General features: G+C 46.6%; 1 protein-coding gene across 9 annotated transcripts in view; it reads right to left on the bottom strand.

Moving 5' to 3' along the window:
* The window catches only part of ppip5k1a (diphosphoinositol pentakisphosphate kinase 1a), a 156,795-nt gene that overhangs the window by 26,486 nt on the left and 117,320 nt on the right, over positions 1–12,989 (bottom strand). For 2 of the 9 annotated variants that reach the window (XM_078199923.1, XM_078199924.1), the window contains 3 exons: positions 12,132–12,257; positions 4,892–4,954; positions 196–375 (listed from right to left, as the gene is read on the bottom strand). The exons of 2 other annotated variants lie outside the window; for them this stretch is intronic. In XM_078199923.1, coding sequence (XP_078056049.1) covers positions 196–375; positions 4,892–4,954; positions 12,132–12,257 — 369 coding nt within the window. The remainder of the gene's footprint in view (positions 1–195; positions 376–4,891; positions 4,955–12,131; positions 12,258–12,989) is intronic. 5 more of the 9 variants (XM_078199926.1, XM_078199927.1, XM_078199929.1 and 2 more) reach the window with 3 other exon arrangements.

The following is a 12,989-nucleotide window of genomic DNA, read 5'->3' as shown; positions in this document are numbered from 1 at the left end:
AAAAGTAGCTGGGGGTGGGGGAATTACTTCCCCCAACCTCAGCACCCCCCCCCCCCCCCCCCCCACCAACCCCCTCCGATTTTTATCTCAGCAAAGCTCACTTGGGTCCAAATCTGCAAGCTGCGTCATAGCTGCAATGGCCTGAAATAGGATTCAACCAAAGCCAACCATGCAGCAGAAAGGTGCAGGTGATACCGTAGAGGCAGTTGATATCATCCTGCCCAGAGATCAGCCAGTTCTTGAAGAGACGGATGTGATACGAACACTGGTGAAGATGCCGGGCCAAGGCACCATCAAGGGCCAGGTTCTGCGCGAAACTGTTATCAGCTGAAAAACGTCTCAGCAGCTGCGCCACGTGGTGATTGTCCAGCAAGTCTATGGAACGGCATCGGCGGTGGGAGGGGCGGGGGGGAAAAAAAGAACAAAATAAAAACACCAACCAAAAAAAAATAAGGACACAGTTACCATCATTGTTTTAAGCATTTGTACCAATCGGAAAGTGCAAAGAATGAACCAGATGAAGAGTACGGCCATGAGCTGCTGATCGCAAACCTGGCCAAAAGGAATACACATTAATATTTCTCAAAGTAAAAATCAGGAAACATAGATACTTGCATTTATTTACTGCCCGATTATATCATCAAAACATCTGGATGTGCCTCAAAGAGAATTGTGTTTGGTTCACAGATTTATAGAGGCAACCACAGCAATCCCATTGTCATCAAGTTCATAAGATACAAGAGCAGAATTAGGCCATTCGGCCCATCAAGTCTGTTCCATGCATTCGACCCATCAAGTCTGTTCCACGTATTCGATCATGGCTGATATGCTCCTCATCCCCATTTTCCTGCCTTCTCCCCATAATCCTTCAACCTATTACCAACTAAAAATCTGTCTAACTCCTCCTTAAATGTACTCACTGTCCCAGCATCCACCACACTTTGGGGCAGCGAATTCCACAGATTCACAACCTTTTGGGAGAAGTAGTTTCTCCTCAACTCTGTCTTAAATTTGCTGCCCCTTATCCTAAGACTTCTCGTCCTAGAATTCCCCACAAGAGGAAGCATCCGCTCCATGTCTACTTTATCCAGGCCTTTTACCATCTTGTATACCTCAATTTGATCTCCCCTCATTCTTCTAAATTCCAGAGAGTGTCGGCCTAAACTGTTCAATCTCTCTTCATACGACAAACCCCTCATCTTTGGAATCAATCTATTGAACCTCCTCTGAACTGCCTCCACTACATCTTTCCTCAAATAATGGGACCAAAACTGTGCACAATACTCCAGGTGCAGCCTCACCAATGCCTTGTATAGTTGCAACGATGCTTCCTTACCTTTTATATTCTATTCCTATCAAGATCCAAACATCAACAATGCTGGTTGATGGAGGAATATCTTCTGGATTCCAGAATCTTTCTTTCTTTTATCAGTGCCTCAAGATCTTTCACTTTTATCTGGACAGACAAATGGAGCCTTCGGTTTAACATCTCATCAGCTAGATGGCACCCACGTCACTGCAGAGCTCCCCTGGCACTGCACTGAAGTGTCAGTCTGCTCTTGGTGATGCTGATTGAGGGAGAAATATTAGCCAACACATTGAAATAGTGCTGCAGGGGCTATTACATCCATCTGAAAATAAGCAGGGCCTCAATCTAATGATTCATAGTGTAGAAGGACACCATTTGGTCCATCGAGTCTGCACCGGCCACAATCCCACCCAGGTCCTATCCCCGTAACCCCATATATTTACTCTGCTAATCCCCCTGACAGTAGGGTTAATTTGTCATGGCCAATCAACCTAACCTGCACATCTTTGGACTGTGGGAGGAAACCGGAGAATCCGGAGGAAACCCACGCAGACACGGGGAGAATGTGCAAACTCCACACAGTCACCCGAGGCCAGAATCAAACCCAGGTCCCTGTGGTTAGCACAGTGAGACAGCTGTGCTAACCACTGTGCCACCCCTAGTGCCATCTGAAAGTTGGCACTTGTTGTGGTGCAGCACACCACTGGAGTGTCAGCCTGGATTTCTGTGTCCTGATTCAGAAGTGAGGGTACTACCCACTAAGCCACGGCTGACACTAATAACATTTCACTGGTGGATGTCACAACTACATTGTTGAAAAATACAATCTAGTTTTCTGTGATGAAAATTAAGGCATTCAGGATATTACCCAGTCTTAGCCATGCAGGCATTAAGTCAGACTGGTATTCAACTGAGATCTGGAGGACTCTGCAGTGGCCCCTGGGCACTAGATGTGCTAATGCGGCACTCCATTGGGGCTTGAAGTGCATCTCAATTCTGTAGCTTAAAAATATTTTGCCCATCTACCAAATGGAAAACACTTCCAGTGAATACAGCAATCACTCTTGCGTTTCCTCCAAGGGAACAGTTTATCTGTTCTTTTGGGTTAATTGCACGCACAAGCCCTGTAACGGTGAGAGATCGGGCAATCTAGACCAGTTAATGTCCACAGGAGGTGATCTTTCCAGAGGAAGGAAGCCAACTGTTACTAGACAAGACAAAAACTGTGGGTGGTGATCTCAATAATGAATTGTCGGTTTAGCTCAGTCGGTGGACAGCTGGTTCGTGATCCAGAGCAACACCAACGGCATGGGTTCAATTCCCACACTGGATGAGCTTATTCACCAAGTCCCCGCCTTCTCAACCTTGCCCCTCACCTGAGGTGTGGTGATCCTCAGATTAAATCACCACCAGCCTACGGTCATCTGGAACTATGCCAACTTTACTTTAATGAATTGAAATTGAAACTCATTTAGGATCTGCAAGGAAGACCCTACTTGATCTGCTAACCTTTTTCAACTCATTAAAATCCAAAGAAAATGGACTGTCATGAATTTGATGACGTAATATTCCCTTGACTCTAGACAAATGGGATGGGGACCCAAGTCCTGAGGATTGGTGAAAGCATCTTCATGTAGAAGTTTATGATGTATTAATTATCCACTATTGCAACGGTAATCCTCAAAAAAGGGATAATGTATGGGATGTATATTGTCCTCTCACAATCCAAGAAATGCAGGATATTGAGGCAGTTGCACTTTCCATATCTGATGTTTCTTTCCTGTCAAGAAATCTTAGCTTCATAGAATCCCTACAGTGCAGAAAGAGGCCATTTGGCCCATCGAGTCTGCACTGACCACAATCCCACCCAGGCTCTATCCCCATAACCCCATGCATTTACCCTAGCTAGTCCCCCTGACACCAAGAGGCAATTTAGCACGGCCAATCCACCTAACCTGCACACCTTTAGAGTGTGGGAGGAAACCGGAGCACCCGGAGGAAACCCACGCAGACAGGGGGAGAACGTGCAAACTCCACACAGACAGCGACCCAAGCCGGGAGTCGAATCCGGGTCCCTAGTGCTGTGAGGCAACAGTGCTAACCACTGTGCCACCATAACGCCCGTGTCCTTTCCTTCTCCACTATGTAATCTATGAAGGAGATGCTTTGTCTGTATAGCGCAAGAATAATCAGGGCACTCACTTATGTCTGTCAAACTCCCACTGTGTCTCAAATGAATGAAAACAAATAGTGTAAAGGAGTTAAATGAGAATATGGTTAGTTACAATCTGTGGAATCGTACCCTAGTACTGCGTTCAGAAGGGGAGAAATTTGGGTGGGAGGGGATGTAATAACTTGTGGAATAAAATTCAAGCTCGACTTATGCAGTCATCTGGGACACTGGGACTCATGAATAGAACAAAGTTCCAGATGCCAACACCAACAAGGAGTGTGAGTGAGACAATTTGTTTGAACAATTGAGAAGTATGCAATACACACTTCCAAGTTTCACTTTCCTTTAGTGTTTCATGCTTACGTATGAAAATGAAAAGAAGGCACATGCAGACTGTGAAAGACATCTAATGAGGAGAGAGAAGTGATATGGGTTCTCATAGACAGGCCGGTGTATATATTAAGCTGAACACCATCTCTGAGAACCGATAAACCATTCTATAATAAACATCTGACCAAGTTCTCTCAAACAACTCAATAGTGAGACAACTATTGTCCTGCAACATCTTAGATATATGCAAGAGAAAATGGCCAGCACTACACTTGAATGGCTTACCAAGATTTCATTTCTACTCTTGGGAAATTGTTAGTTTGATTTCATCTTCTGCCTGTTGCAAAGGTTATGCTTGAAGTTCAATTATTTTTCTTTTTTTAGCCTCTCCTCTCCTAAAGGCACTGTCGTATTGGAATACAGTGCCTTAGGCTCCAGCACCCCTACATTTCTCCACCCAAGTGACCATATTGAGAAGCTGCCCCTGTCACAGAGATGTATCTTCTATCAGATGTCAGTGGACCACCCTCTCCCCCCCCACCTTCCTAGGACAATGCCACTGATACCAATTGTGAGTCAGCAGAATGGCCTCTTCGAGCAGGAGGTGACCCTTACTGGTGAACTTTACCACCAAGGGCCATTGGACAGGGAAGCTGGCCATGCATCTCGAAACCTGCAAAAGATAGTCAAGTTCTCTGATGGTTAACTGGACAGTGAAGTGAAATCCGGAGGTGGAAATGGTGGCCAGTCACAGCTGGTGAAATGGAGTGATTGACAGGTACGATTGCTATTCTAAACTGATGGAAGTTTTATCAAAAGGAAAAGTCATCAATGTAAAAAAAAAAAGGTTAAGAATGTGTGGAATTTTTTCCATATTAAAGTGGAATCATGTTAAAGATTTTGGTGTGGTAATGCTGAAGTAATGAAAAAATAAAAAGGGGTAAAACAAAAATTGAGAAAAGAAAGTTTGAGGTGGATATTTAATAGATTTTTTAAAAAGCACAAGTGCATTAAGAACATGCAAAAAAAAAATCAAAAAGTTAAGATTGTAAAGGATAATTGAAAAGAAGCAAACATACCATTAGTCGGATGCTTTGCAAACGAGACAGAAAATCTTTTAACGGCTGGCATAGATAACATTTCTGAGGAAACAAAAAGGACTGAAGTTAAAACTAACACTGCAGTTTTAACACAGAACTTCCCACATTACATGAGCGGGTGATGACTCCTTAGAAGAAAAATGCAACCCCAATCCTTTCTCATCGGGGTCTCCTGTTTCAACATTCTCCCCCTTTTGGTTGTGCTACTAGGGGAGAAGGCTGGGACACCCTACATGGATTGCACTGCCCCTGAACCTAACTATCAGGACAAAGGCTTAGCATGCATTAGGGTTGATGATGCATCTTTCTCTATATCCATACAACCAGAAGCTCCTACCGTGAACTAGCATAGTCCTCTTCTTTTAGGCAAGGGATGTAAAAGTTGGTTTGAGTGCCAAGATTGGGGGGAGTTCAAACGTGAACAAACTCAAGTCTCAAAGAGTAAAATGGGTACCTTAAGCAGCACAATTTCCACATGCCATATTTGAAGAGTTAGGTTTTCTTTTCTGGCGTGGTATAGGCGAGTCAACTGTATTAGGCATAGTCAGACCTCCTTTACCTTTATTCTCATGGTGTATTTGGTACACCAGCACAACACTGTAGCTTGTTGCTGGCAAAACTGAAATACCTCTAGGCAATGGTTTAACTCCACGAACAGTACAAACGGTGCCAGTATAAAGACTGCCTTTCAGGGGGAAAAAACAAATAAAATTAAGATGGCCCTCCTAGCCAATCGTTTTACTGTTACGGGCTATCCCATTTGCTTTCCGTTAAATAAATAAACGTCTCGCTACAAAATGGCGGGAGTAGTTTCATTGCACGCATCTAAACCACATGTGCAGAGATCTGACACTCAGTGGGACGGCGAGTAGAGGAGCTCTCCTGTCTCACCAATCCTGCATTGTCATCAATACGTCAGCAGTGTCACTGCAACAGTAGCATTACATTCATTCGTGACCAAAAGATCAGGCGTGTTACTGGAAGGCAGCATGAGCTGCCTATACCTGGCACTGAGTCAGCAGAAGAAGGCACCATTGACTTTTCCCATGCTGTCACAGGAAAGCTCCCAATGTAAATCCAATCTTCATGGTGACTTAAGCTTCCTTGAGGCATCTTCTGAAAGAGCTAATCATTTAGTGTTAACACCACTGGAGACTGAAATAAAAATGAGCAAGAGGGCACAACTGATAACTGCACATTTCTCCGTGACTGGTTGCCAAGAGTAGAACCTTGGATGAGCAGGATAATGCACTGTAGAAAATAATGTAGAAGACACTCGGACCGTGACATGCACCAACAGCTCTTTTTGGTGACCAGATCACTAGTTAACACAAAAATTGAAGCTGAAAATTCCCTAACTTAAGGCCAGTACACAGAATTTTTATTGTTTGTTACTGGTTACCCTTTTCTGCTGACTCTTGCTGAGATGCCATCTCATGGTTCCCCTTTGTCCAAGTGACCATTTATTTTTTTTAGCAGACTATCCAACCAAAGGGGACATCACAGTTGAGTTGGCCCTCTTTTTGCCCAACGATCTCTACGCGGGTACCCAGTAAGACACAAACACGCAACAAAACACACGTGTACACAGACACAACATACAGATTCCAGAATGGATCACTAAACGATGGTCAGGAGTGTCCCTTCCCTAACTAATGTCCACGGAGGTCAACCTGGGTGCCCCTATTGTTGCCCGCGATTCGATCCGGTGCCAGCTAACTCAGTATGGTCAAGGGTGTTAGTGCGGCTCTGCTGTTCACTGCATTAATCAGCTGATTGCTGCACAATCAGCCCCAAATTCTCTATTCCAGCCAGAACTCACTGGAGACGGGATTACAGCCATTACTGATACACAGATCTTTCATCGTACACTTTTAAATTCAACTTCAATCCTTGTCCTGAGAATGGAAAATTCTGTCAGGGATTAAGTGTTGTCGAGCCAGTCAATCAATCCATATTAATATTATTATTGCTTCTGATGATGAATTCGTTTGAAGAAAACTTTGTACAGCATTAGAGCTTAAGCCAACTTGGATTAGTTCCCTGTTTTCTGGGTACAATAGGTCCACCTGTCAGTGCGAGTAAGCTCCGTAAACTCACTCATCACCTGCTGGGTAGGAGCTCTTAAAGAGTGCTTGAAAAAGTACTTAAAATAATGATAAGGGAAAAGAATCCCAAGGAGGAATATAATAAAAACCTCAGAGCTTTATGAAGGGGCAGCAAAAAGCTGCAGTCACAAAGAGACAGACTTAAGAGAAAGCAGGGGTAGAGAGAGAGGAGGGGCAGGATGGCACGGGTAGAGAGAGAGGGAGGGAAGGACGGCAGGGGTAGAGAGAGAGGAGGGGAAGGACGGCAGGGGTAGAGAGAGAGGAGGGGAAGGACGGCAGGGGTAGAGAGAGAGAAGGGGAAGGACGGCAGGGGTAGAGAGAGAGAGAGGGGAGGGGAAGGACGGCAGGGGTAGAGAGAGAGAGAGGAGGGGAAGGACGGCAGGGGTAGAGAGAGAGGAGGGGAAGGACGACAGGGGTAGCGAGAGGAGGGGAAGGACGGCAGGGGAAGAGAGAGGAGGGGAAAGACGGCAGGGGTAGAGAGAGGAGGGGAAGGACGGCAGGGGTAGAGAGAGGAGGGGAAGGACGGCAGGGGTAGAGAGAGGAGGGGAAAGACGGCAGGGGTAGAGAGAGGAGGGGAAGGACGGCAGGGGTAGAGAGAGGAGGGGAAGGACGGCAGGGGTAGAGAGAGGAGGGGAAGGACGGCAGGGGTAGAGAGAGGAGGGGAAGGACGGCAGGGGTAGAGAGAGGAGGGGAAGGACGGCAGGGGTAGAGAGAGGAGGGGAAGGACGGCAGGGGTAGAGAGAGGAGGGGAAGGACGGCAGGGGTAGAGAGAGGAGGGGAGGGACGGCAGGGGTAGAGAGAGGAGGGGAGGGACGGCAGGGGTAGAGAGAGGAGGGGAGGGACGGCAGGGGTAGAGAGAGGAGGGGAGGGACGGCAGGGGTAGAGAGAGAGGAGGGGAGGGACGGCAGGGGTAGAGAGAGAGGAGGGGAAGGACGGCAGGGGTAGAGAGAGAGGAGGGGTAGGACGGCAGGGGTAGAGAGAGAGGAGGGGAAGGACGGCAGGGGTAGAGAGAGAGGAGGGGAAGGACGGCAGGGGTAGAGAGAGAGGAGGGGAAGGATGGCAGGGGTACAGGGGGGAGGGTAAGGAGGACAGGGGAGGGGAAGGAGGGCAGGGGTATGAGGGCAGGGGTACAGGGGGGGGAAGGAGGGCAGGGGTACAGGGGGGAGGGGAAGGACGGCAGGGGTACAGGGGGGAGGGGGAAGGACAGCAGGGGTACAGAGGGGAGGGGAAGGACGGCAGGGGGGACAGGAAGGAGGGCAGGGGTACAGGGGGGAGGGGAAGGAGGGCAGGGGTACAGGGGGGAGGGGAAGGACGGCAGGGGTACAGGGGGGAGGGGGAAGGACAGCAGGGGTACAGGGGGGAGGGGAAGGACTGCAGGGGGGAGGGGAAGGACGGCAGGGGGGAGGGGAAGGGGGGCAGGGGTACGGGGGGAGGGGAAGGACGGCAGGGGTACAGGGGAGAGGGGAAGGACAGCAGATAGTGCCACTAAACTCTTGTTTTCTTCTCCAAAGTCGCAAAAGTATAAAACAAAATATCTCAGACACAATTTTCTGTTGCCTGTTCTAAGCTAATAATTGAAATGAATTCAGCAGTTACCCTTACTGATGGTCTATAATCCTATGATTTAGCAAAGCCAAGCTTTAAAATCTGTGTGCATTTTTAATTAATGGAAGGTTGCAACATTACAGTCAGCCTTCTGGAACTCAAACCACCACTTTGCAAAGACGGGTTTGCAATATAATTATCCCTTGTGCACTCGTTGAAGGATCCAAATCCATAACACAGCTTGGCACACCTCTCCCTGTTGCACAGTTGCTTGCCTCAGTCAGATTGTCTCCAAGGGTGGGAAAGGAAGATACAGACAGTCAAGCCCAAAACTTCAGCGCTCAAAAGTCTTTAGAGGGGAGAAGAGTTGGTATCAGCATTTCCTGGAGGCGTTTCCTGAAGCTCCATCTAAAAACATACATTTACAAAAGAAGCCTGATAACATTCTTCGCGTCTTTTAACTAATAGCAAGGTCTCTTCAATCCTCGATTGTTACACCAGCACAATTAAGACTTTGCCATTATGTTATCAAAATTGGACATAGTCTATGTAGCAGGAAGACTTTCCTCCAGGCCCTTAAACAACTACTGCAAAGTGTACGCAACTTCAGCACAAAAGGAGGTGAAGAATAACTCATGATAGACGAAAGAGTCTTATCTGCATACGTTACTTAAAGCATCTGTACAGTGTAAATATTTTAGATATATCTTGCAGTGGGAGCCAGCAGAATCCATTTCCATTGGCAACTGAAACTTCTTTAACTCAACTTGGTCTACTCTACTAATGTTTACATTCATTTATTCCACTCAATCATCCTGTACACAGTCAAAACAAGAGATTATGGCTTTTCCAAGAACCAAAATACCAATATCTGCAGATGATTATAACCAAGTGATAACGAACATTGGACGCGAGGCACTGCATGAACGAGGTGTGTGTGAATGCAACAGGAGTCAATGATTGCTTTGCAGGATGGCATTCCCCTTTCCTATATTCCTGACGTATCCGGAATATACTCAAATTAATGGAAACAGTGTCTTACTAACAGATTGTTGATTGCAATGTGCGAACATTTGACAAAGAGTCAAGCTGGCAAAACAGCTTACCTTTCCCAGGAACAAGTGCAAGCCTGTAGTATATTACAACAAAGACTGGCATATAAATTTATTCAGAGACAATTGGGGATGGGCAATAAATGCTGCCAGTGACACCCACATCCCAGGAATGAACAAACACATTATTTTAAAGCCACTTCATCGTTTGTAGATCTTGGCGGCCACTGAATGTTATTAAATTTCAACTTAGCTCTGGTCCATTTCTAAAAATAAAAATAAACAGGCATTGGAAAAGCGGGCAACACAACACTGCACCCATGCAACCATACATGCATAAGAGTTTGCAGGACCCTGGGCAGAAATTGGGAACTGGCAGTATAACTCTGGTCTGTTGGCTCCACATCGCACTTTACAGGCACCAGTGGCGAAACTATGTCCTGACATAAAAAAGAGGTGTACGGTTGCCTTCATGACTACCACGCACTGGTTATTATAGTGAATTTTATGCTCGCTGCTAGCCCTTGTATGAATCTGAAGAACGTTTCTCTGTGGTGGCTCTATCAATCGGACCCTGTATCCTGATGAGTGAATCAGGTTTCTCAATTGATTGGCAATACACATTCACTACTTCAGTATTTAATCTAGAGTGAACCAGAGAGCTGGTTACTCATCAGTGGAACATTGAGGTTCCATTTCTTCAGTTCCTCCCTCCTCTCCAATGTCCCTCTTGCTCTCCTGAAGGCACCAACTCTTGTTGGGAGTACGGTACAGGGGTCAGCTCAGCTGAGTAGCCAGTTTTCACCCCCGAGCCTAGGTGGTGACAGAGTAAGCTGGTCAACTGGAAAGGACATCAAGGGAGAGCCTTTCAACCATACCAGAGTCAGAAGGTAGGAGAATGATGGTTGACTGTAGAGCCCCCAGGGCGCTATCTGAGGCCATCCAACTCTGCTGAACATTGGTGGTTGAGCCTAAGGGCCTTCACTCCATTTCACAGCACATTTGACGGTGCAGCCGGTGGCAGCCCACGGTTCCATTTGTTATGTTTGCGTGAAGGCTTTAGTGATTTGCCTCTGTTTGGCAAAATGTCCTTCAGTTGATTAACCTCTGGCAATTTAAGAAATAATGCGGTGTTGACCATAAAACAAGGGACCCTTTTTCTAAGTGTCAGTGCATCAAAGATGAAAAAATGCTTTGTAAGCTGGTACAATAATTTAAGACATCTCAGCAAGTTATTTCTAAAGGTATTGATTAGCCGATATATTTACTAGGCTGAATAGTGGCTTTGGAAAAATATTGTCTGAGTCACAATCTGTGGTATTACTGTACTGTACAGTTGTATTAAGTTGCTCTGCTGTTTAAATGGACGTGATGATGTGGAGATATCGGTGTTGGAGTGAGGTGGGCGCAGTAAGAAGTCTCACAACACCAGGTTAAAGTCCAACAGACTTATTTGGAACCACGAGCTTTCAGAGCACTGCTCCTTCCTCAGGTTTATTTGGAACCACGAGCTTTCGGAGTGCCGCTCCTTCCTCAGGTTTATTTGGAACCACGAGCTTTCGGAGTGCCGCTCCTTCCTCAGGTTTATTTGGAACCACGAGCTTTCGGAGTGCCGCTCCTTCCTCAGGTTTATTTGGAACCACGAGCTTTCGGAGTGCCGCTCCTTCCTCAGGTTTATTTGGAACCACGAGCTTTCGGAGTGCCGCTCCTTCCTCAGGTTTATTGGGAGTCACAAGCTTTCGGAGTGCCGCTCCTTCCTCAGGTTTATTGGGAGTCACAAGCTTTCGGAGCGCCGCTCCTTCCTCAGGTTTATTTGGAGTCATGAGCTTTCTGAGCGCTGCTCCGTCCTCAGGTTTATTTGGAATCACGAGCTTTCGGAGCGCTGCTCCTTCCTCAGGTTTATTTGGAGTCACGAGCTTTCGGAGTGCCGCTCCTTCCTCAGGTTTATTTGGAGTCATGAGCTTTCGGAGTGCCGCTCCTTCCTCAGGTTTATTTGGAGTCACGAGCTTTCGGAGCACTGCTCCTTCCTCAGGTTTATTTGGAATCACTAGCTTTCGGAGCGCCGTTCCTTCCTCAGGTTTATTTGGAGTCACGAGCTTTCGGAGCGCTGCTCCTTCCTCCTGAAGAAGGAGCAGTGCTCCGAAAGCTCATGATTCCAAATAAACCTGTTGGACTTTAACCTGGTGTTGTGAGACTTCTTAATGGAGGTGTTTACTGTAACTGCATTCATGTATTTTAAAATTGTAGAAATTGGCTATGCTGCTTGTACCATATCACACTGCAGTAACTGTGTGCTTACATGATAATATCACACAGGTTAGGAACACAATCAGGGAGGAGTTATTAGCTATTATTGGAAAGTCCTTGATATTTTTTAAGAAGCACCTGCCCTCTTTGAATAAGAAGCTTCTACTGCAATAATTTTAATAAAATGCAAGTAGCCTAAGATGCAGCGTTTGGATCTCTTCCAGCATTGTCGAAGCAGCAAATTGAAAACAATTCTCAACAACCTACCATCCTTCAGAGAAAAGTAACTGGAGCCACTTTTTCTGCGGTGCGAGCGGGCGTAGTCTTGGAGGTTAGGGGCACTAGAGGAGCCACCAAGTACTGTGGTACTGAACAAACCAGCACACTGGGAACCTGCACACGAGATGGTTAGGCGTTAGGTCCAAAAAAAGAAGCTTTAGTAACATTTCCCCATGCCGCATGCCTTTATGAGATGCGATACACATACATGCAGGTCGGATGGGAGAGACTTTGTGAAACAACATCAGGAAACATTGCAGAATTTCAGTCCCAGAAGTTAGGGATCATGTTAGATTTTTAAAATAAAATGTCTAAATAAATAGCAGTCCCCAAGTGCACCCATCACCAGTGACAGACCCGTAACCACCCCAGCATTTCACACTTGTTTCAGCTCAATAAGTTATTCAAACAAAAACCCACGTGCAGAAGCACTGAATCTGTACACATTAATACCGCAGGATACTTGTACCAGCCATGTAGAGATGTTTTAGCAACCTAACCAAACCTAGGCTAGATTGGGAGCAGGAGGCGGCCATTTAGCCCCTCAAGGGGTGGCACGGTGGCACAGTGGTTAGCATTGCTGCCTCACAGCGCCAAGGACCCAGGTTCGATTCTCGGCCTGGGTCACTGTCCGTGTGGAGTTTGCACGTTCTCCGTGTCTCTGTGTGGGTTTCCTCCGGGTGCTCCGGTTTCCTCCCGCAGTCCAAAGATGTGCTGGTTGGGTGGATTGGCCATGCTAAATTACCCCTTAGTGTCAGGGGGACTAGCTAGGGTAGATGTGTGGTAATGGGGCCTGGGTGGGATTGTGGTTGGTGCAGACTCGATGGGCCGAATGGCCTCCTTCTG

The sequence above is a fragment of the Mustelus asterias genome, chromosome 29 (genome assembly GCF_964213995.1).
Source record: "Mustelus asterias chromosome 29, sMusAst1.hap1.1, whole genome shotgun sequence".
Classification (NCBI taxonomy): domain Eukaryota; kingdom Metazoa; phylum Chordata; class Chondrichthyes; order Carcharhiniformes; family Triakidae; genus Mustelus; species Mustelus asterias.
Note: the sequence above shows the minus strand (reverse complement) of the source record. Positions and strands in the feature narration are given on the sequence as shown.